The 22,242-nt window shown below is 56.2% G+C and overlaps 2 protein-coding genes and 1 long non-coding RNA gene across 8 annotated transcripts; 1 reads left to right on the forward strand and 2 right to left on the reverse strand.

Annotated features, from left to right (window-relative positions):
* Nucleotides 1-6,089: 6,089 nt before the first annotated feature.
* On the reverse strand, nt 6,090-13,344 carry LOC121108789. The gene is made up of 3 exons (XR_005843440.2): nt 13,058-13,344; nt 7,510-12,167; nt 6,090-7,255 (listed from the first exon to the last, which is right to left on the reverse strand). It is a non-coding gene; the product is annotated as an uncharacterized LOC121108789 (long non-coding RNA).
* A 185-nt stretch (nt 13,345-13,529) lies between these two features.
* Nucleotides 13,530-22,178, forward strand: LOC121108783. Of its 6 annotated transcripts, none has more exons than XM_040656923.2 (5): nt 13,530-14,340; nt 16,154-18,438; nt 18,915-19,827; nt 19,930-20,152; nt 20,532-22,178. In XM_040656923.2, exon 5 carries the CDS (start codon nt 21,226-21,228, stop codon nt 22,147-22,149), a length of 924 nt encoding a protein of 307 aa, XP_040512857.1. In that variant the 5' UTR covers nt 13,530-14,340; nt 16,154-18,438; nt 18,915-19,827; nt 19,930-20,152; nt 20,532-21,225; the 3' UTR covers nt 22,150-22,178. The 6 variants fall into 6 exon arrangements, with proteins under 6 accessions (XP_040512857.1, XP_046762020.1, XP_046762018.1 ...); XM_046906064.1 differs by having other exon boundaries at nt 18,915-19,165; nt 19,341-20,152; XM_046906062.1 differs by having other exon boundaries at nt 16,154-18,079; nt 18,213-18,438; nt 18,915-20,152.
* Nucleotides 16,710-20,393, reverse strand: LOC121108792 (coiled-coil domain-containing protein 81-like). Its single transcript, XM_040656933.1, has 7 exons — nt 19,918-20,393; nt 19,334-19,487; nt 18,876-19,132; nt 18,635-18,720; nt 18,153-18,277; nt 17,540-17,651; nt 16,710-17,232 (listed from the first exon to the last, which is right to left on the reverse strand). Exons 1-7 carry the CDS (start codon nt 20,260-20,262, stop codon nt 16,710-16,712), a joined length of 1,602 nt encoding a protein of 533 aa, XP_040512867.1. The 5' UTR covers nt 20,263-20,393.
* Nucleotides 22,179-22,242: the final 64 nt, after the last annotated feature.

The following is a 22,242-nucleotide window of genomic DNA, read 5'->3' on the forward strand; positions in this document are numbered from 1 at the left end:
TGCCCTGGCGAGAGTTGGCAAGGCCTCCTCTTCCTTTGGTTTCCCCTCCGCATGGATGCCTCCCTGAGGACCTGCGGCATATCCCAGGTGGTGGTTTGGGGACAACTCCATTTGAAACCTGTACGCGAGAGACGACAGTGAGCGGTGGGACGCAGCGCTCCACCAATCCTTGTTGCTCTCTCTGATTGCCTGCTGACAGGCCATTTTCATGCTGCATTATGGCCACTGCTTTCTAAAGGCTTCAGCAGGGCCAGGCTGAGAGCAACCTGATGTGGCGGTAGGTGTCCCTGTTCCCTGCAGGGAGATTGGACTAGGTGCCCTTTCCGGGTTCCTTCCAGCTCAAATGATGCAATGATTCTATGCCATATCCTCGTGGGCAGGGCAGGGACACCCATGGTCACAGGGAACAAATGCTACGGCATGATTGCTGAGCATCTGCAGCAAGCAGCAGCTACAGCCCCAACATAACTCAGTTGGGAAAGACGACGAGGCAGCCAGAGAGTGCCAGGGTGGCCACCGGTGCCGCTCGGACTCGCTGACACCACCATGTCCCAGCAGCCGGGGGCCTGCAGGGAGGAACAGGAGGATGTGGGACGTCCTTGTGACGGCTGAGAGCACTGGGGCACACAAGGAGCCCAAGGCAGGAGGGCTGATGGGCACCGCAGCACTTGCACGCGCGAGCAGCTTGCCAGGTGCTGGTGGTAGAAAGCTACAGCTCACCTTGAGAAGAGCTTTCCTGAACTTCTCTTTCCCTGACGTTAGCTTGTCAAGGAAGTCGTAATAGAATTTCATGTGGAAGGTCATTCCATCGATGTGGAGTACTCCAATGTCCCTTGAAGACAACGGCAACGTTCTCCCCGTTCTTCAGGCAGCCAGATAGCAGGGAACACGGTGCTTTGGATTGCAGCCTGCGCTGTCTGCCAGGTCACAGAGGCAGCTGCGGCCACCTCGCTGCTCTTGAGCGGCTCCAGCTTCCTATGGGCTGAAAAATGGGAGGGACGGAGTTGATGATACGGTTGGTTTTCCGCAGTGCTTCCCTGGAACTGCTTCTTGTGGCCATCAGCCAGAACGGCCCCATGTTTGGCTGGGCTCCTCCGAGGGGGAGGTTTGCTTTGGAGAATGGAGGCGGTGGCCCTGTTGGCCCAGTGCGTGAAGCCAGCAAAGCTTTAATCCTCCCTCCTACCTGGCAGGGACTCCCTGCGGGGCTTGAGGTGGTGCACGGCTATGAGGTTTCCAGACAAGTGAAAGACGGGCCACCGCAGAGTCACGGTCCCGTCCTCAGTCCTGATGTCTCTGGAGATGGTGTGTCAAAGGCATCCGAAGGTGGGAATCCAGACCCCCTACAAGTGTAGAGAAAGGATAGGGCGGCAGGGTTATGGGCCAGCTGGCTGGAGGAAGAGCCCATGTAGCGGTCCCAAGGCAGGGACGGAGCTCAGGAGCCCTCTCCCGCTGTTCAGAGGCACGAGCCAGGGCATCGGGAATGGCTTTGGGAAGGGGCTGCACAGTCCTCTCCTTCCCCTCGCCCTCCCAAATGCAGCACAGCAGTCAGGGCAGAAGCAGCCTGATGGGATCCAGAGGCTTCCCGCGAGTGGGATCAGCCCTGAGACAGGACAGCGCCCAGCACAAGTGATCCTGCGGGATTTGCAGGAAGCCCATGGCATGCCCAGTAGAGACACGTGGGGTGAGTTTCCTGCTTTCTGTGGAGGGGAAGAGTGGGAGGAAGTCTTGGCTGAGGCGGACAGGGAGAGGAGGAACCCGGCAGCCAACCCACCTTCTGCACCAGGAGGTGCTCTTGTACGTAGGCGGCCACCGCATCCCAGACGGCAACTCGCTCTGGAGGGCAAAGGAAAAGCAGGTCACACTCTGCACCTGCCGCTTCCCGGCAGCCCTCCCGCTGCCAGGCGGGAGTGAGGTGGCAGATGGAAAGTGTCGTCTGCGTGCCAAGATTGGCTGCAGCCAGCGCTCCTGTGGTGGCTGTGGAGCCGTGTACCTTCGGTGTCGGTGCATGTGGGTCCGGAGGCACGCCTCGCTGCGGGGCATCCTCGCAGAAGCTCTCCTGTTCCGCCTCATGCCAGCGGGTTGCTCCTTGTTGGCGCCAGCCATGCCGGAGCTCATCCCTTCAGGTGCGTCTGCTCTCTACCAGATGCTCCTTCAGGATGCAGGACCCCACCAGCATGCACCGCCTTCATACCCCTCCCGGGTGGCCGTGTCACAAACGTCGCCACGGCGACGCGGTGACAGCGTGGCCAGTGCTGGCCCGCCGCCCCATGATGACGCTGGCACCAGCAGCCTGCTGCCCACCCCGGGTGGCAGTGCTGGCACCTCTCTGTTTCCTCTCTCTTCTCTTCTTTGCTCTCCATGTTATGTGACTCGTTTTCTTTAGTAGCCGTTGCCTGAATTGATCTTCAAGTTGTTGACACAGAAACAACTCCTGTTCCAAAGGGACTCTACGCGTAACGTTGAAGACCTGTTGCCAGAAGGTTTATTTCCTTTGCCTGCAGTTTTTTCCTTGATTCTTTGTTGGAACGCTCACTGAATTACCCGGCATTGATCCTCGACGTCATTGTGGTGACTGCGTCGCTCCCGCAAACCCTAGCGGGCAGGGAGTGCTAGTGTTTGGGGGATCTGCACCTGCACTCCCCTTCTGCTGTCCTTTCTTCCCTGTAGCCTCGCTTGCTTTTGCATTTGCACTTCTCTTAGGCTCTTGGTTCTTCCCTGTATTCTCCCTGCTTTTCCGTCTGCATTCTCACTCTTTTCCTGTTTTTTCTCTTCTGCTTCTCTTCTGCTGTTCTATCCTCTGTGTATCCTCACTGCTCTTTCATCTCTATCCTTGCTCTTCAGTGTTTTTTTTCCCCTGCTTCCTCTCCGTACTTCGGTCTCTGCCCTGCTTTTCTTCCCTGTAACGTGACGTCTCTTTTCTTCTGCATCTGCTCTCCCTCCTCCTCTATCTTCCCTGTATTCTCACTGCTCATTCTCGGGCAGCTGTGCTCCTCTTCTGCTGTTCTTTCCTCCTTGTATCCTCACTCTTCTGATGGTTTCCATTGCATCTCACCACTGCTCTTTCACCTGCATCTGCTTTTCTCTTCTGCTGTATGTTTCCCTGCTTCCTCACTCCTCTTTCTTCTGCATCGGCTCTACTCTTCTGCTCTTCTTTCTTCCCTCACTCCTTTTCCATCTGCCCACCTCTTAGGCTCTCCCTTCTTTTCTATCCTCCCTGCTCTTTCCTCTGCATTCTCACTCTTCTCCTGTTCTTATTCCCCTGCATCATCCTCACTCCTTTTCCCTCTGCATCAGCACTGCTCTTCTGTTGGATTTTGTTTCCTGTTGCCAGACTTGTCTTTTTTCTGCATCTGCACTCCTCTTCCCCTGTTCTTTCTTCTCTGTATCCTCACTCCTCTTTCTGCTGCCTCTGCTCTCCTCTCTCTGCTTTTCTTTGTTCCCTGTATTCTCACTTGTCTTTCTTCTGACTGCTCTTGAAGAGAGAGAGCAGGACCCTGCAGTTTGAGAGAGAAGGGCCTCACAGCAAGAAAGGGGAAAGCAGCTTCACAAAGTAGAAACAAGGGGCAAATAGAGATAGTTTATGTAGAGAGTGTTAGAAAACAAGGGGTTCCAAGCACTTTCACAGACACTGGGTCTGGAATAGCAAGGAGGATGAAGGCCATATAGATAAGGGCTGGAGAGCAGCTCAAAAAAAACATTTGGCAGGGAGGTGATTAGTTGTCTACAGGGCAAGTTGAAACTGGTTTGGGGGATGCCCCCCCTTCAGGGTCAGAAGTTTGCAGCGAGGAAGACGACGAGCCTTTGTGAGGAAGACTGCAAGCCTTCATCATCACGACCTACTACGCCCGCGCAAGGGGGGGAGAGACTGCATGCTAATGGGCTCTCGGGAATGTAATGAAGATGTATCCGAATTCCTGTCAACTACTGATTATGTATTAGTTTGACCTGAAGGGAAGATAAATCCCTGCAACGTGCTGAACTGCTGTGTAGAATGAGCTCTGTTTTAATCTCGTTCCTCTACGATGCTCAGCTTTCCTAGCTTCTCCCCTGCCTAAGCACAGCCTTCTGTCCCTTGGCATTAACCATCACGCACAGCGGGATCAAATCTGAGCTCTGTCTCCTCCTGCTTCTTTCCAGAAGGATGAGACAAACAGCAGAAAACAACCAGCCTCCACAGCTAACTCGTTTGGGGTTGCTCCGGACGTTTGGATGTTCCCTTCCATGGCCCAGGCCAAGCTCGCTGAGCTGCTCCTCCTTTGTGCAGGGGAAGGACCGGTGCAGGTGCAATGCGCTGGCAAATCCACCTGCAGAAAACACTGCCATTCCCTTTAGAAACAAAGAAACCACTCTGCCCTTGCTCCTGAGCCTGGTCCCTGCCTCCACCTGCAGGGCTTGGCTATCCTGGCTCTGTTCGTGGGCCACTAAATGAAATCCAGACAACAGAAACAAAAAGAGGCAGAGGACTGGCACTAATACTTCCCCGGTGGCGGGAATCTCAACAGAAAGTGTTGTGCTAAAGGTGTGACGTTCAGGGAACACCCCTATCAAGGCAAAAGACGTAGTATGGAAGGTTTGGTTAGTCTTCTGACTAGAAGAAGAGAAAGGACTATTACCTCCTATTTTATTTTCTTTCAGTCTCTCTCGTCATGTAGATCTGAGGATGACCAAAGCCTGTTGCCCCAAGCATTGCTGAACCCATCAAAATGGTTGCTCAGAGGTATTGCACCGGCACATCGCACAGAAGAACTGTGTAACCTAAGTAGCAAGGGGAGAAGAAAGGGGAGTGGCTAACATTCATTATCTCCCCTAAAACTGATAGTCGTTGGCTTCTTGTCCCATCCAAATCCTGGCAAGCAGGATAACAAAGATTTAGTGACGTTTACAACTGTGGTAGGGATTGCTGGATACAACCAGCCACCCAAGGCTGAGCACGCTCTCCGATCCCTTTCGCAATTCTAGAAATACCCAGAAGAGCTCCGTGTTCTCTTGCTTTCATTTCCTTACACGAACCATTTTCAAATGCACGTTGTTATAGACTGACACAAGATCTAGGGCCTAAAGCCACAGCCACAGAGGTGGACACTGGCCCCAGGGCCTGAATCCATATCTACAGCCAGACAGGCTGGCACCAGCTCTGGGGCTTAAAGCCAAAGCCAGAGAAGCTGGCAAGGTCCCTGGGACGTAAGTCCACAGCCAGAGAGGCCGGCACCAGCCCTGTGGCCTAAAAACAAGGACAGAGAAACTGGCACCAGCCTCGGGGCCTGGAACTACAGCCACAGCTGGAGAGGCCACTACCAGCTTTGGGCCTAAAGCCACAGCCACAGCCAGACAAACCAGCACGGACCCTGGGGCCTGAAGCCACAGGCACAGCCTGAGAGACCGGCACAAGCTCTGGGGTCTAAAGCCACGAAAAAAGAGGCCAGCACTGAGCCCAGGCCCTAAAGCCACAGCCTGAGAGGCTGACGCCGGCCATGGGGCTTAAAGCCAAAGCCACAGCCAGGCAGGCCAAAAAAGGCCCTGGGGACTAAAGGCACAGCTTGAAAGGCTTGAAACAGTGCAGGGGCTTAAAGCCACAGCCAAACTTAGAGAGGCCGGCACCTGAAGCCCCAACCAGCAAGGCCAGCACCGGCCCAAGGGCCTGAAGTCACAGCCAGAGAGGCCTACAACGGCCCCAGTGCCTTAAGCCCCAGCCCCAGTCTGAGAAACCAGCACCAGCCCCAAGGCCTGAGGCCACAGCCACAGCCACACAGGCTGCCAGCGACCCCAGGGCCTAAAGCCACAGCCCAAAAGGCCAGCACTGGCCCCGGGGCCTAAAGCCACAGCCAGAGAGGCCGGAACCAGGCCAAGGGCCTAAAGCCACAGCCATGGCACAAGAGGCCAACACCAGCTTTGAATATAAATCCACAGCCCAAGAGGCCTATACCAGCCCGAGGCCTGAAGGTACAGCCACAGCCCGAGAGGCCTACATCGGTCCCCGAACCTAACGCCACAGCCAGACAGGCCTGCACCAGCCCCGGGACATCCAGGCGTGCGTTGCTATTGGTTTCCAGTGATTCCTCTGGGACTCCATTGACCACTGTGAAGCCGTATTGGTCTTTTCTGTTTTTTATTGGGCTGCACAAGAGTCGTCTTCACTTCTCCATTCCTGTTCTTCAGATAACCCCATTGGGTGACCCTAAGATGTGGAGCTGGGAGGCGTCCATTTCCTTCGCTTATGATGAAAGCACCAGGGCGATGCGGGCACTCGCTGAGGTCACAACCACTGCTGGGGTGGGAGCGTTTGTGCCACAGCTGGTGAGCAGAGCTGGTGCTCTGGTGAGCGTGCTGCACGCAGAGACTGAGCTCTGGGCCTTCTGTGGAACAGATCACCCTGTGAGAGCCCGACGGAAGCACCGCGTGTGCACTCGTCGGTACTTTCTGCAGGATTCCTGTCCCAAAGGAGATTCCGGGATCGAGGCGGTCTTAGGAAGAGGGAAGCCAGCTCTTTCCAAGGGCCGGGGAAGTTCCTGCAGAGAGAGCCTCTGGAACTTCAGCTTCCTCTGAGCCTTCAGCAGCCATGTCTCAGCAAGGAGACGACCGCGGTTCCAATTGCTGCCGTGTGAGTGGCAAGGTATGGCTGGGCTTCTTCTGCTTGGTGCTTCCGTTTCCTTGTTTTCAAGGGGAAGGGATGGAGCAGGGGGAGCCCTGCTGGTCCTTGGTGACCTCAGGAACCGGTTGGATTCAGCGCTCACTGCTGACAGCCTGGGCTAACAATGTGGACGTGGCTCAGGCTGTCTTTTCCCATAGTGATAATCAGTGTCTCAGCACTCTGATATCCCATGTGTGGCACGATCTGGAACCTCTCTGCAAACCTTGGCTGCCCGTTCCCACCACCGTTTCTCCCTTTCTCTCTTCAGAAGTGGCGCGGTGCGGTTCCCCGCGGTTGGGAGCAGCAGCCAGCAGGCTGCCAGAGATCCAACCGCGCCTTGCAGCGCACAGAGGGACGCAACAGGGACGGACGGTCCTTCCTGCCATACAGAAGTGAGTTTCTTCAGCCCTGTGTCGCAAAGTGTGGAGGAATGAATTTTGAGTATTCCTTCTGAGCGGGTGCAGTGCTGTAGGGGATGTCAAGTAAGCATCCATTTGGAGTGCAGGAAGGAGCAGTGCAAAGTGAACTATCAATCCGTTTGTGTTTGGGCTGTCAAAGAAGCATCTTTCTGTTTCCTGGGGGGACGTGGGCTTACTGCATGATATTTCTGCTGCTGCCTGCTGGTGCCTGTGAAATCAACGTTGTGGATTTTTTACAATGTTTCTGTAGGGATGGATCCTGCGCATCCATGGAGTGGTGCTGGGCAAGGGGGGGAAACGGAAAGCCTCCGCAGGTAAGAAGCTCATGTGAGCTGTGCTATGGGTATGCGCCTCTAAATAGGGCTGCATGAAGGGCAGTGTGTGCGATGGAGGGGAGAGGAAAGGGCACTGCACATCCGTGCTGGGAACCCAACGTTCACCCAAGATCCTAAGATCCCTTACCGTGAGCACTCGAGACATCCTAGCACGATGGCCCATTCTGCAGAGTGCAAGGACTGCAAGGACTCTCTTTCAATCTTGTTGCTTCTCCTTTCCCGATTATCACAGAGAGAGGTGCCGAGCCCAACGGAAAGATCTACGCAAAAGCGGTGCAGGAAGTCCTTCTGGAGAGAGCTCATCTCCAGGCTGGAGGGCTTCCTACAACAGCAGGTCCCAGCACAGGGGGAAGACCTTCCCCTGCCGTGTGCCCCCGCTCTGTCTCCAAGTCCTTGGCTGGATGTAAACGCAAGGGCTTGGAAGAAGCGAAGCCAACAGCAGCGCAGCTGCCTGCTAACAAAAGAGTGAGGGGGCCGAGCGGAGACAGCGTGCCAGCTCCAGCAGCACACCCTGGGCCTGCTGCAGCGCGGAGCTCCAAGCTAAGAGGTGAGAAGGTGCTGTGGGACCCACCCTGGTGAGCTGCTGCCCTTTTCAAGCACACTGAGTTTGCTCAGGGTTCGCTTTGCTTTTTCCTTCTCTGTGGAGGGGACAAGAGTGGAAGGCTACAAAGTCCAAAGGCAGTGAGGTGCCAGAACACGTAACCCCGTCTCCTTCCATTAACTCCATGGTGGTCTTCTGCACATCCCCCTGGAAATGTCATTCACTGGGAGGCTTCCTAGTCCCGTTTCCTCTGTCTTTTTGCTGCCTTCTGCCTGTATGGCACCCCTGTTTCTGCAGTTGCGCTGCTGACAAAACGTATTCACGTTTATTCTTGCTTTCTAGCGAGAAGACGCCAAGAGAAAGAGAGGAGAGGGGAATCGATGAAGGCTGCCCTCAGAGCTGCCGCTGCACGTGCAGAGGTGAGTCCTTGGTGAAGGCAGACACGGCTCTGGTTGTTCTCAGGGCCTCCGTCTGTCAGACATGAAAGAAAGAGACTGTAAAATCCCGAGGGAAGAGCAGTCCTGTTTCTACCCTCGCTCCGTTTCTTTCCAGGCCTCCGCAGTGAACAGCCTTGTGGAGATGATGCAGAAGCTGCAGCTGAAGGACTGAGAGGAGGAGCGTCAGCAGGCAGCGGCTGCAGTGCGCGGCGTTACAGGGCAGCGCTGCGAGTGCCGCCCAACTCGGCACTCCAACTTCAGATGGAGTCAATAAAAACCAGTCACAATGAGAGATTCACACAGAGCGCACGGCCTCATTTGTCCAGCGGCACTCGGAGAGCTGCTGCACCACCTCCTCGTTATTGGTCTCGCAGCGCTCGCTCAGAACTCCCACAGCTCCGTCAGCGAATGCTGCCATCCAGTGATGCAGCGGAGGCAGCAGTCCTTTGCACTGCCCACAAACAGACTGTCTGCAAAGCACGTGCAGAGAGCTGCGAGGAACAAAGCCTGGCCACGAGCGTGCTAACTTGGAGAGCAACGCTGTGCAGACAGCTGAGTTTCCCAGGGCAGCACTGAGTGTTTTTGGCTTTGATGACGAGTGTATAATGAGCAAAGTTCATCAAAAGGACGGCGTTTTCTCAAAAAGTGACAGGCTGTTGGTCCAGAGCAGCATCTCTGCAGCTTAGGACCGCCAGGCCGCCATCCCGGCACTGTTCTGCTTACAGACAGCGCTCCAGGTTCTCCTGGTGTGGCACTCAGAGGGCGTCCCTCTGCCGTGCAGCCCTCCCCAGTGCCTGCCTGCCTGTCACTGCTCCGGCTGGGATGGAGCTGTTTCCTTTGCAGTGCCTGCTATGGCGCTGTGTCCTGGTTCTGTCAGCGCTCCGTGCCGTCCTGCAGGCTGTTGTGCAGAGCGCAGTGCTGCGGAGCTGTGCTTCCCGGCCCTGTGCTCTCCAGCACTCAGGCAGGAGTTGCGCCGCCCCCAGAAATCTCCTGTTCCCAGGAGCCTCCGCTGCTCCCTTGCACGCGCATCTGTGTGCACAGAAGTGTGCAGAACCATACACCCACGTGCAAAGACTTCCCCGCACACACGCCTGTGCATTCACACACATGCAAGCGCATCCTTGCACAGCCCTGTGTGCGCACTCCATTCGTGTGCACGCAAGTGTGTGCAAAACCCAAAAGCCTTGTGCAAAGACCTTGATGCACGCATTCGTGTTCATGCATACACACACATGCGTGCACACCATCCTTCTGCACACCCACGTGCACAAAGACACGAGCGCAGCTCCAGCCTTGCACACAGCCATCTGCACGCACACACGTGCAAAACTTTCACCCGCAGACGCCATGCACACGCCCACGTGCAGTGCACACTCTGATGCTCAGCACCATCTTTGCACACCCCCCCGTATGCACACATACCTGCACTCACAGCTCGAGGACAAAATGCGGCACTCGTGGCGCAGCCAACACGCAGGCAGTGGGCAATGTCAGGAGGAAAGGTGCCCCGTTACGCTCATTCATTCTCCTGTCTTTAATGCAGGCATTGGGGCACAGCTGGAGGCCCATCCTGAGATGTGGATTGCTGCGAGGTTCCTCATCAGTGGGCTATGGGGGTCCTGGGATGGTGATGGGGGTCCTGTCAGGGACTGTGGGAGTCGGAGAACACAGGAGGGGTCTGAGGCATAAAGGGAGGTCTGAGCCTCCCTCAAATCGGAGGGATCCTTGAAGAACCGTGGGGGACGTGGGGTGATGCTGGGGACTGTGGGGCTCTGCGAGCTCCCAGGTTGGAGGAGGGGGAGGTGTACCAGGTCAGAGAAAGTACTTGAGGAGCTATGTGGGTCTGTGGGGGAGGTTGTGGGGGATATAGAATGGATATGACAACACAGCCTGCAGGAGCAGAATGCTGTTCAGGAGAAGACAAGATGTGGGCTGCAAGAGGGACGCAGGAGTATGGGGTGCTATGGGAGGATGTGGGGAGCAGTTTGAGGTAAAAAAAAAAAAGGGGGGGAAGGGGGCAGCGGTGTAGGAGGGGTTTCATTTCTTCCTGAGAGGGGACTGGGGGTCCATGCAGCCCAAAGGTGGGGCCCTGAGCCGTAACCCCACATGAGCCATAAGCCAAGATGATCTCATCACCCTGTATGTGCATGACACCATGGCTATATGTGACCCACAGCCCTGGGTGAACCACACCCCCACAAGACCCTGTAACTCCCTGACCCTTCCGGCCCCCAACACGCTGCGACCCGATGCCATGTGGCCCCAGAACTCTGGGATCCCTGCCCCCACCTCAACCCAACAAACCCAACTCAACCAACCCAACGGGAGCAGAAGGAACTCACTGAGGAGAGTGAAGTAACGCCACAGCAATCAGGAAGGAGCTTTGCTGCTGCACGAAGAGCTGTGCCTGATGGAATATCAGGGATGAGAGCGTTTCTTGCACACCCTGCACGCACGTGGGGGGATGTGCTAGGACGTGGGGAAGCCTTACGGGGTGGTGGGGCAGTTAAAGGACACCTATGGGAGGGCTACAGGGGCACTTTGGGGCAGCTATGGGGCAGAGCAAAACCTAGGAGCTGCCTTGACCCAACACACAGCTTGTGGTGGAACTGCTGCTGGCCATGGGCCGTGGGCAGTGATGGCGCTGCTCTAGGATGGCTCTGGGGCTGCTATGGTTCATACTCATGGAATCTCTTCCTTAGCCCTCCACTAACCCCTGCACCCCCATCTTACCCCCCAAGATGAGGGTCAGGGGCAGATACAGAGCGCTATTCTACAGCGGCCCCAGAGCCACCCTAGAGTACTTCCTGACCTAGCCAGTAACAGACCCACCACTGCCCTCAGCCTCATATGGGCTTACGGTGCTCACACGGTTATGGGTCATGTGGAGCCTTGGGCTCATGCAGAGTTATATGGGGTTCTGGGCTCACGTGGGGTTATGGATCAGGGCTCCACCTTTGGGCCAAAGGGAACCCCAATCCCCTCCCAGGAAGAAATCAACCAGTGCACTCCAACACCACCGCACATCCTCCATTCTCACCCCAAACCGCTCCCCACGTGCCCCCACAACCCCTACGTTCCTGGACCCACAGTGCCCCTCACATCCCTTTCACCCACAGCTGTGCCCTGCACCTGCTCCAGCCCCGCATTCCTCTCCTGCAGCAGCCACCCCTGCCCCAGCACCCTATGGCTGTACAAGAGCTTGATGGGGATGGGGTTGAGGAGGGCCCTCAGGTGGGCTATGGGGTTCCTGGGATGGTGACAGGGGTGCTGCTGTCAGGGACCGTGGGAATCGATGAGATCCCGGGGTTGGGGTCTTGGAGGTGGGAAAGGAGGTCTGAGGGAGGAAATAGAGGAAATACGGGGGTTCTGTGGTAGCCCAGAGGGGGACATGGGGTGATGCTGGGGACTGTGGGGCTCCGTGTGCGTATGGGCCATCTACGGGAGAGGCGTACCGGGTCTGAGGAGGTCCTAGAGGGTGTATGGGGCTCTGTGGGGGGCTACAGGGCGTCTCTAGGGGTCTTACTGGGGAAACACTGGGGTGGATATTGGGGCTTTGAGGGAATGATGGGTGGGCTGTCATGGGAAAGGAAAGAGCAACCTTGGGGAAAGCAAGGGACAACCAGGAGGATGGAAGGGAATCCTACTGGAATGCAAGGGGAATCCAGGCTGAGGCAAGGGGACAGCTAGGGGAAGAACAGGGGGACGTCCCAGCAACTGACTTCTTCTTTCACAGCCACATCTTCTACTTCCCAACTCAGCTGCAAAGCTGCCAGACGAGCTGCAGTACCGCTGCCCGGCTCCTGCCTGGGTCAGAAAAAGCTGCACGTTAACGGGGTGCAATTGACATTCAAAAGCCAACTCCATCACGGCAGTCACACAACCATCCCCTTCAGTATCTGTTACAGGCAGACGGCCATGCCCTTGCACAGGAACCGTTCCTACGGAGAGAGGGAAGTCCTTCACTGCCTTAGGACGTGAGTAATAGGGGAAGGGCCCCAAACCATTCAGAACATGCTTCAGAACATGCTATCGAGCCACCGACTTTGGCAGCTAAACACACCTTCTCCGTCAAGAATTAGCAAGACCAATTAATGCACCCTGCTGCTGGAGAGGGCTGTGCTGCATCTCCTGCTGCCACCCTTGGGCTGTCATCGCACTCCCCACCCACAGCGCACTTTGAAGCGCCGCAGCCTTGCAAGAAAGAACAGAGAGCAAGGAGCTCTGCCGGGCATTTCCTGTGACAACACAGAGATGAGCCGTACAGCCCTTGCTCTCAGCACACACACCTCTTTTCTTACCAGCCATTCATTCCTGCACAGCGCTGCTCAAAGCCCTCCTCCACCCCTCCCTTCACAACGCCATACGCAGCCTCTCCCCAGCGACGAGCTCTGGGCTCTTTTATGCCTGGGTCATCATCGGGGCCTGTAGAACAAACCTGGCACTTCAGAGGTTTCATTAGACAAGCGCTCTGCTCTGTCCAGCAAAAATCACCATCTTAATTCAGCACTTTCAGTGAGCGACCTCTGGAAATGTGTGTGACACATCAGGAGATGCTGAACCAAAACCTCCTGTAACCCCCCACAGCCCCCAAGAGCCACCCCTACAGCCCCCCACGGCCCCACATTACCCTACAGCCCCCTCAGCTCCCACATCCCCACCACATCTCCCCCACTGCCCCTACACCCACAGACCACCTCAGCCCCGGGGGGCACCGGGAGCAGCGCTGGAGGCTCGGGGGGGCCCGGCCCGGATGCGGGCAGCAGCGCTGCGGCGGTGGGGGCCCCGAGTCCTTCAGCCGTCCCAAATCCCCGCATCCCACGGCCGAGCGGAGCAGAGGGGAGCGGAGGGGACGGCGGGGGGATTCGGGCCGCGCTCGGTTCCTCTCCCCGGCATGGAGCCGTTCTCCCGCACCCCTCCGGCGCCGCTGTCCTCAGCACCGCTCCCGTCCTGCCGCGCTTCCGTCTCGGTGCTGCCCGCATCCGGGGAGATGCCACCGGGGGCGGGACGGAGCTGCCGCTGACCATTGAGGGGCCAGCGAGGTCGAGACGGAGCTGCCGCTGACCAATGAGATGCCGGAGAGAACGGGATGGACCTGCCGCTGACCACTCAGAGGCCACCGGGGGCGGGATGGAAATGCCGCTGACCAATCAGAGGCCGGCAGGGGCCGGCGCCGAGCTGGGAGCGCAGCGGACTCCCGGAAAGCAGCGGCAGCGGCGGGAAGGGGCTCCAAGGAGCAAAGAATGGCGGCGAGGCGCTGCCGGGAGCAGCAGAAGGCAGCGAGGAGAAGCCGTGAAGCTGCAGAGCGGCGGAGTTGTCTTTTTTCCTTCGCAGGCTTGAATCTTCCTTCCGCCTTGCTGTGCTGTGGGGAGCAGCTGGAGGCGATTCTCTTGCATGAGCGAGGGGTGCAGCCTGGTTCCACCCGGCCCTGAGCTCACGGAAGGGCTGGCTGCCCGCAGGGAAGGAGCTCTGCTTGAGGTCTGCTCCTGGGTGGGCTTTTGTGTGCCCTGTTCCTCAGGAAGGGCTAAGCAGTGCTGGGGTTATTTGCTAGATGGAGTGCGTTTGTGTTTCTTGGCTTCCTGAAAGCTGTGTCTGTCTTTTTCACTGCCGGCTGGAGAGACTCGGGGGAGAAAGCGTTGTGCTTGATGGCACGGTTTCCTTGGGCAAAGGGTGCTTTGGCAGCAGAGGTTTGCTGTCAGGAGGCATGAAAGCACTGAAGCCAATGCTGCCGTGCCCTGGGCCCAGAGACATCAGCTCCCAGCACGTCCCTGGCGGTGGATGTGTGCAAGCTCTGTGTCTGCCAGTGGTTGCTCCAAAGGCTTTGTGGTCAGCTGTGCGTGGCTGTTTTGCTCTTGAGGGCGTGGGAACAGAGGGCAACACGCTGATGGGAGTGATGGTGTCCTGCTCAGCAATGGATGTGCTGGGTGGCAGAAGAGGATTCTTGGCCGAGCGTGGAAAATCTCTCTGCTCCTTCCTGAAGGTGAGTTTTTCCAAGTGAGACGCGCACAGCTGGATTGCAGGGTGCCCTGGAGGAGGTGACCCCCACTTGACATCGGTTGGGTATTTTAAAGCAGCTGAGATTAAGGAGACATGACAAAGTTGTGCAAATGTTCCTGGACGTTCCTAGTTCTTGAATTGCCTAAAGGAACACAAGCAATGCAGAGAAAGAAAGAAAGAACGAAAGAAAAAGAACAACAACACCTGTATGTCCTGCACAGAACCCAGCTTTAATAGAGACAAAAATTATTGACGTTCCTTTTTCTTCTTCTCTCAGTGACGGAATTTGCTCTCACCTTCTCTCTCTGCTCTCCTGCTCTCTGCACACGCCTCCCCACTTCTTACATCTTCAGTTCTTCTGTTGAACTCCCATCTTTTTCATCTCTCTCTTTTTTTTTTTTTTTTTACCTTTGGAAACCTTTCCTTGATGCCCCTTCCCTCCCTTCTCTCTTCTATCTTTTCTAACTTCTCCTGTCTGCTGTCTTCCTCTCCTCTACTAGACTTTTTTTCCCATACTCTTCTCTCCCTTTTTCCCCTCCTTATTCACTCCTCATCATTCTGCGTCTAAACTCCTCTGTTGCTCTTCATGTTCTGTCTCCTCAATGCTCTTTATTCTGCATCTGCACTCCTCTTCTACTGCTCTTTCTTTTCTGTATCCTCTCTCCTCTTTCTTCTGCCTCTGCACTCCTCTCTGCTTTGCTTTGTCCCCCATATTCTAACTTGTCTTTCTTCTGACTGCTCTCCTCTTCTGCTCCTTGTTGTTCCCTGTGTCATCTCTCATCTTCTGCATCTGCACCCTTCTGCTGTTCTTTTTCCCGTATCTTCTCTCCTCCTTCTTCTTACTGCACTCCTCTTCTGATCTTTCTTCCTTGTGCGCTCACACCTCTTCTTCATCTACACTCCTCTTCTGCTCTTCGTTCTTCTTCACCTGCTCTCTGGCACTGTTCTTTTTTTCACAGCACTGTCCGCTCTTCTCTACTGCTCTGTTCTTTCTCTGCTCTTCCTCTCTTCTCTCTTGCCTCTTTCCTCTCTTTCCACCTCCTCTACTTTTGCTCTACTATTCATACTTCTCCTCTTCAGCTTCTCTCCACTTCTGCTGTTCTGTCTTACCTGCACCCACTCATCCCTTCTTCAGCTCTTCTCCCTGCCCGCTTGTTTTTCTTACCTTCATCCTCATTTTTTCTTCTCCTCCTCTTCTGCTCTTCTTTCTTACCTGTGCCTGTTCTTCTCTGCTTTTGCTCTTGTCCTTCTCAGCGTCTGCCTTACCTTTATTCTCTCTTCTCCTCAAGAAGGGAAGTTTTTGGAGTGGGTCCAGAGGAGGGCCACTAAGATGGTCAGAGGGCTGGAGCACCTCTCGTATGAGGAAAGGTGGAGGGAACTGGGACCGTTTAGCTTGGAGAAGAGAAGGCTCCATGGAGACCTCCTGGTGGCCTTCCAGTACTTAAAGGGAGCGCCAAAGCAGGAGGGGGAATGGCTGTTTCCGAGGGTGGGTTGTAATAGGAGATGCAGGAGTGGTCTTCAGGTGAGACAGGGGAGGTTTAAGTTGGATCTGAGAATGAAGTTTTTCCCCGAGAGGCTGGTGAGGCACTGGAACAGGTTGCCCAAGGAGGTTGTGGATGCCGCATCCCTGGAGGCATTCAAGGCCAGGCTGGATGTGGCACGGGGCATTTTGGTCTAGTGGCTGGCAATACTGCACATAGCGGGGCGGGGGGTGGGAAGTGAAACTTGATGGTCACTGTGGTTATTCTACGATTCTACGCATTTCTACGATTCAATGATTCTGTGATTCTTTATAGGACACAGTATTCCACTTGGAAAGGGCCTCCAACGATTTCTGGTATCCTCTGAGAGCTCTGAGCTGCCACACCAATTTGAAGCTGACTTCATTTTTGGTCTTCCCCTTCAGCAGAAAAGCTCAGACAGCCGAGCCAAGCGAGACGCTGGATTTCCTTTGGCATCAAGGAAAGCATCGTGAGATGTTCTGATGCCCTCTCACAATTCTTTCTCCCTCCGCCAGCACCAGAGCTGGCGTCCAAAGACGCAATGACACTGCCACAGGCATTGTGGAGATTTGTATGGGATAGGCCCATGGTAAGGCTTTATTGACAGAGGGAGGGACAATGAAGATTGGATGTCAGGGAGAAGGTCTTTCCAGAGACGGTGGTGAGATGCTGGAAGTGGATGCCCAGAGAGCTTGTGGACGCCGCGTCCGTGGCAGTGTTGAAGGCCAGGTTGGATTGGGCACTCGGCAGCCTAGTCTAGGATTAGATATGATGCAGATGGGATTCAAGCATCTGTTTTGCAGCCAGCTCGAGTGGAGCTCTTGGAGCTCATGGGCGCCCCATGCCCGCATCAGCGTGGGTAGTGTGTGCCCTTCCTGCGCGATGGGGCTTTGCTGTTTGGAGGCTGACGCTGAGGAGACTGTGTTTCTTCGTTTATCGGTGGCAGAAATCCAGCTCTGTCAGCAGAGGACTCCTGCGGCTGGCTGGCCTCAGCCTGAGATGTTGATGCTTCCATCTCCTCAGGTTCTTTCTGCCTGCTCTTCTTAGCCCTGCGCCTGAGAAGTCTGACTGAGTCACATGCCAGAAGTGGAAGCCGGGATGGAGTGCCTTGCGATGCCTGCGACGGGCTGGACTGAGCCCTTGAGGAAGGTCTGGAATCATTGCTGAAAGATTCGTTGGCTTTGGGCAACTTCAGCACCGCAGCCACACGATGGGCTTTTTCCGCTTCCTGTTCTTCCTCACGGAAGCTCACGTGTTTGGTTCCCGGGGCTCGGCCCAGGTCTTCTTGGCTGTCGGTTTCTGCCTGGCCCTGCAGCTGGCAGGTCAGCGGCTGCTTTTGTTCTTCAGGCACTCCAGGGATGGCTGGCAGCAGACTGAAAGGACAGAGCAGGAGGGGTCCGCCTGAGTGGGTGATGGCTTTGGGGCCGCATCCTGCAAGCCGGAGCCAGGACCCTTGGCTGCAACGCAGCCTTCCCCACAGACAGCTCAGCGGCTGCCCCGTGGCTCTCCCCCGTGGGATCCAGAGAGGGGCCAGCCCTGTGAGCTGGGGGGCTCCTGGCGTCCCCATCCCAGCACTGTTGGGCAGCCAGAAACAGGGATCCTTTGGGGCTAGGGAATGGGCTCTCATTGGCTCAGTCAATCACCCCCATGCACATCCCAAGCCAGAGCCTCCAGCCTCACCTGGACGTAGAGCTCTCCTTGCGCAGTAAGCTCCTTATCCTTCGGAGTTTTCCTCCATCTAGACTGTCCGAGCTCAAGCGTTTGATGAAGGTTGGCTTGCCAGCAAATCTCACTGGGATTGGGAAGGCAGAGGAGACTCACCGTCAACCCTTTGGCTCACTCACCAGGGGCGCTCAGGCCTGTTCCCAGAACATGCGAGAGGGCCGCTCTGCTCCCCCCACTGCTGACATCTGTGCTGCCCGCAGACCCTCCCTGAAACCATCTCTGGCCCCACTCCCCCTCTCTGCCATCTTGGGACTCTCTTTTGGGAGTGCATTAGTGACGCTGGCTTTGGGAAAGCGGAGCTGGGTGGTGACGATGAGCTGACAGGGTGACTTTTGGGGACCATATCCTTTTGTTGGGGGAGGGCGGGGCCTAAGGTGCCAAGGTGCTCCTGCCATAGCCAGGGATGGGGGCACGTCACAGCCAGCGCCTTGGTTTTGGAGAGGCCAACAATTCCTCGTGGGAAGAGGCCGTGCTGAGCTGGCATGAAGCTTTGACGTAAGTTCAGCAAGGGATTTCCCATCTCAAGTTGGTGGCTTGTGCCCTGGAAAGGCGCTGGATGCTGCTTTACCTTTCTTGCCCTGGGCGAGAGGTGGCAAAGCCTCCTCTTCCTTTGGTTTCCCCTCCGCAGGGATGCCTCCTGAGGACCTGCGGCATATCCCAGGTGGTGGTTTGGGGACAAACTCCATTTGAAACCTGTACGCGAGGAGACGACAGTGAGCGGTGGGACGCAGCGCTCCACCAATCCTTGTTGCTCTCTCTGATTGCCTGCTGACAGGCCCATTTTCATGCTGCATGATGGCCACTGCTTTCTAAAGGCTTCAGCAGGGCCAGGCTGAGAGCAACCTGATGTGGCGGTAGGTGTCCCTGTTCCCTGCAGGGGAGTGGGACTAGGTGCCCTTTCCGGGTTCCTTCCAGCTCAAATGATGCGATGATTCTATGCCATATTCTCGTGGGCAGGGCAGGGACACCCATGGTCACCAGGAACAAATGCTACGGCATGAGAGCTGAGCAGCTGCAGCAAGCAGCAGCTACAGCCCCCAACATACTCACTTGGGAAAGACGACGAGGCAGCCAGAGAGTGCCAGGGAGGCCACCGGTGCCGCTCGGGACACCACCATGTCCAGCAGCCAGGGGGCCTGCAGGGGAGGAACAGGGAGGATGTGGGACGTCCTTGTGACAGCTGAGGCACTGGGCGCACAAGGAGCCCAAGGCAGGGAGGGCTGACGGCACCGCAGCACTTGCACGGCACGAGCAGCTGGCCAGGTGCTGGTGGTAGAAAGCTACAGCTCACCTTGAGAAGAGCTTTCCTGAACTTCTCTTTCCCTGACAGCTTCTCAAGGAAGTCGTAATAGAATTTCATGTGGAAGGTCAGTCCATCGATGTGGAGCACTCCAATGTCCTTGAAGACAACGGCAACGTTCTCCCCATTCTTCAGGCAGCCAGAGAGCAGGGACACGGTGCTTTGGATGCAAGCCTGCGCTGTCTGCCAGGTCACAGAGGCAGCTGCGGCCACCTCGCTGCTCTTGAGCGGCTCCAGCTTCCTATGGGCTGAAAAATGGGAGGGACGGAGTTGATGATACGGTTGGTTTTCCGCAGTGCTTCCCTGGAACTGCTTCTTGTGGCCATCAGCCAGAACGGCCCCGTGTTTGGACGGGCTCCTCCGAGGGGGAGGTTTGCTTTGGAGAATGGAGGCGGTGGCCCTGTTGGCCCTGTGCGTGAAGCCAGCAAAGCTTTAATCCTCCCTCCTACCTGGCAGGGACTCCCTGCGGGGCTTGAGGTGGTGCACGGCTATGAGGTTTCCAGACAAGTGAAAGACGGGCCACCGCAGAGTCACTGTCCCGTCCTCAGTCCTGATGTCTCTGGAGATGGTGTCAAAGGATCCGAAGGTGGGAATCCAGACCCCCTACAAGTGGTAGAGAAAGGAAGGGCGGCAGGGTTATGGGCCAGCTGGCTGGAGGAAGAGCCCATGTAGCGGTCCAAGGCAGGGACGGAGCTCAGGAGCCCTCTCCCGCTGTTCAGAGGCACGAGCCAGGGCATCGGGAATGGCTTTGGGAAGGGGCTGCACAGTCCTCTCCTTCCCCTCGCCCTCCCAAATGCAGCACAGCAGTCAGGGCAGAAGCAGCCTGATGGGATCCAGAGGCTTCCCGCGAGCGGGATCAGCCCTGAGACAGGACAGCGCCCAGCACAAGTGATCCTGCGGGATTTGCAGGAAGCCCATGGCATGCCCAGTAGAGACACGTGGGGTGAGTTTCCTGCTTTCTGTGGAGGGGAAGAGTGGGAGGAAGTCTTGGCTGAGGCAGACAGGGAGAGGAGGAACCCGGCATCCAACCCACCTTCTGCACCAGGAGGTGCTCTTGTACGTAGGCGGCCACCGCATCCCAGACGGCAACTCGCTCTGGAGGGCAAAGGAAAAGCGGGTCACACTCTGCACCTGCCGCTTCCCGGCAGCCCTCCCGCTGCCAGGCGGGAGTGAGGTGGCAGATGGAAAGTGTCGTCTGCGTGCCAAGATTGGCTGCAGCAGCGCTCCTGTGGTGGCTGTGGAGCCGTGTACCTTCGGTGTCGGTGCAGGTGGGTATGGAGGCACGCCTCACTGCGGGGCCATCCTCGCAGAAGCTCATCCTGTTCCGCCTCGTGCCAGCGGGTTGCTCCTTGTTGGCGCCAGCCATGCCGGAGCTCATCCCTTCAGGTGCGTCTGCTCTCTACCAGATGCTCCTTCAGGATGCAGGACCCACCAGCGTGCACCGCCTTCATACCCCTCCCGGGTGGCTGTGTCACAAACGTCGCCACGGCGACGCGGTGACAGCGTGGCCAGTGCTGGCCGCCGCCCATGATGACGCTGGCACCAGCAGCCTGCCGCCCACCCCGGGTGGCAGTGCTGGCACCTCTCTGTTTCCTCTCTCTTCTCTTCTTTGCTCTCCATGTAATGTGACTCGTTTTTCTTTAGTAGCCGTTGCCTGAATTGATCTTCAAGTTGTTGACACAGAAACAACTCCTGTTCCAAAGGACTCTACGCGTAACGTTGAAGACCTGTTGCCAGGGTTTCTTAGTTTTGCCTGGCAGTTTTTTCCTTGATTCTTTGTTGGAACGCTCACTGAATTACCCGGCATTGATCCTCGACGTCATTGTGGTGACTGCGTCGCACCCGCAACCCTAGCGGGCAGGGAGTGCTGTGTTTGGGGGATCTGCACCTGCACTCCCCTTCTGCTGTCCTTTCTTCCCTGTAGCCTCGCTTGCTTTTGCATTTGCACTTCTCTTAGGCTCTTGGTTCTTCCCTGTATTCTCCCTGCTTTTCCGTCTGCATTCTCACTCTTTTCCTGTTTTTTCTCTTCTGCTTCTCTTCTGCTGTTCTATCCTCTGTGTATCCTCACTGCTCTTTCATCTCTATCCTTGCTCTTTGGCGTTTTTTTCACCTGCTTCCTCTCCGTACTTCATCTGCCCTGCTTTTCTTCCCTGTAACGTGACGTCTCTTTTCTTCTGCATCTGCTCTCCTCCTCCTCTTTCTTCCCTGTATTCTCACTGCTCATTCTCGGGCAGCTGTGCTCCTCTTCTGTTCTTTCCTCCTTGTATCCTCACTCTTCTGATGGTTTCCATTGCATCTCACCACTGCTCTTTCACCTGCATCTGCTTTTCTCTTCTGCTGTATGTTTCCCTGCTTCCTCACTCCTCTTTCTTCTGCATCGGCTCTACTCTTCTGCTCTTCTTTCTTCCCTCACTCCTTTTCCATCTGCCCACCTCTTAGGCTCTCCCTTCTTTTCTATCCTCCCTGCTCTTTCCTCTGCATTCTCACTCTTCTCCTGTTCTTATTCCCCTGCATCATCCTCACTCCTTTTCCCTCTGCATCAGCACTGCTCTTCTGTTGGATTTTGTTTCCTGTTGCCAGACTTGTCTTTATTCTGCATCTGCACTCCTCTTCTACTGCTCTTTCTTCTCTGTATCCTCTCTCCTCTTTCTTCTGCCTCTACACTCCTCTCTGCTTTGCTTTGTCCCCCGTATTCTCACTTGTCTTTCTTCTGACTGCTCTCCTCTTCTGCTCTTTGTTGTTCCCAAGTTCAGAAGAAAGCCGGAGAGGATTTCTGTCCAAAGCACAGAGCAAGCGGCATGGAGGAATTGAATCGGCACGGCCCAAAGTGAAAGAAGAGGGATGGTCGTTTGATGGAGAGTGCTTTTGTTACGGCCTGCAGAGCCTTTGGTGCATCTTTTTATTCCTTCAGGATTTGTTATGTTTTGTAGCACTAAGCTTAGGCCGTCCTTCTGGGGGTGATGGGTGGAGCAGTGGCTGGATAAGGAAGTGGCTGGATGGTGGCACTCAGGGAGCTGCAGTCGGTGGCTCAGTGTCCAAGTGGAGCGCGGTGACGAGCGGCGTTCCTCAGGGCTCAGTGCTGGGAGTGGTGATGGAAGCGGATCCCTTGAACATCTTGATAGGCGACAGGGAGAGTGGGATCGTGTGCACCCTTGTCGTGTGTGCAGGCGATACTGAGCTGAGTGGTGCAGGTGAGGCGTTAGAGGGAAGGGATGGTATTCAGAGGGACGTGGAGAGCCTTAGAGGTGGGCCCATGCCAGCGTGAGGAAGTTCAGCGAGGCCGAGAGCAAGGCCCTGCATTTGGGTCGGGGTGATCTCAAGCACTGACGTGGGTTGGGTGGAGAACGGCTGGAGAGCG

Source organism: Gallus gallus (assembly GCF_016699485.2).
Source record: "Gallus gallus isolate bGalGal1 chromosome 37 unlocalized genomic scaffold, bGalGal1.mat.broiler.GRCg7b 37_unloc4, whole genome shotgun sequence".
NCBI lineage: Eukaryota > Metazoa > Chordata > Aves > Galliformes > Phasianidae > Gallus > Gallus gallus.

Bases quoted from the DNA above. Each gene is read 5' to 3' on its own strand.
- LOC121108792 (XM_040656933.1), bottom strand. From the start codon at position 20,262: ATGAGCTCCGGCATGGCTGGCGCCAACAAGGAGCAACCCGCTGGCACG. The intron at 19,488-19,917 runs GTGGGTTGGATG...TACCACTTGTAG, and splicing joins AGCACCTCCTGGTGCAGAAG to GGGGTCTGGATTCCCACCTT. The intron at 18,278-18,634 runs GTGAGTATGTTG...CCTCGCGTACAG, and splicing joins TGCCTCGTCGTCTTTCCCAA to GTTTCAAATGGAGTTTGTCC.
- LOC121108783 (XM_046906061.1), top strand. From the start codon at position 21,226: ATGTTTCCCTGCTTCCTCACTCCTCTTTCTTCTGCATCGGCTCTACTC.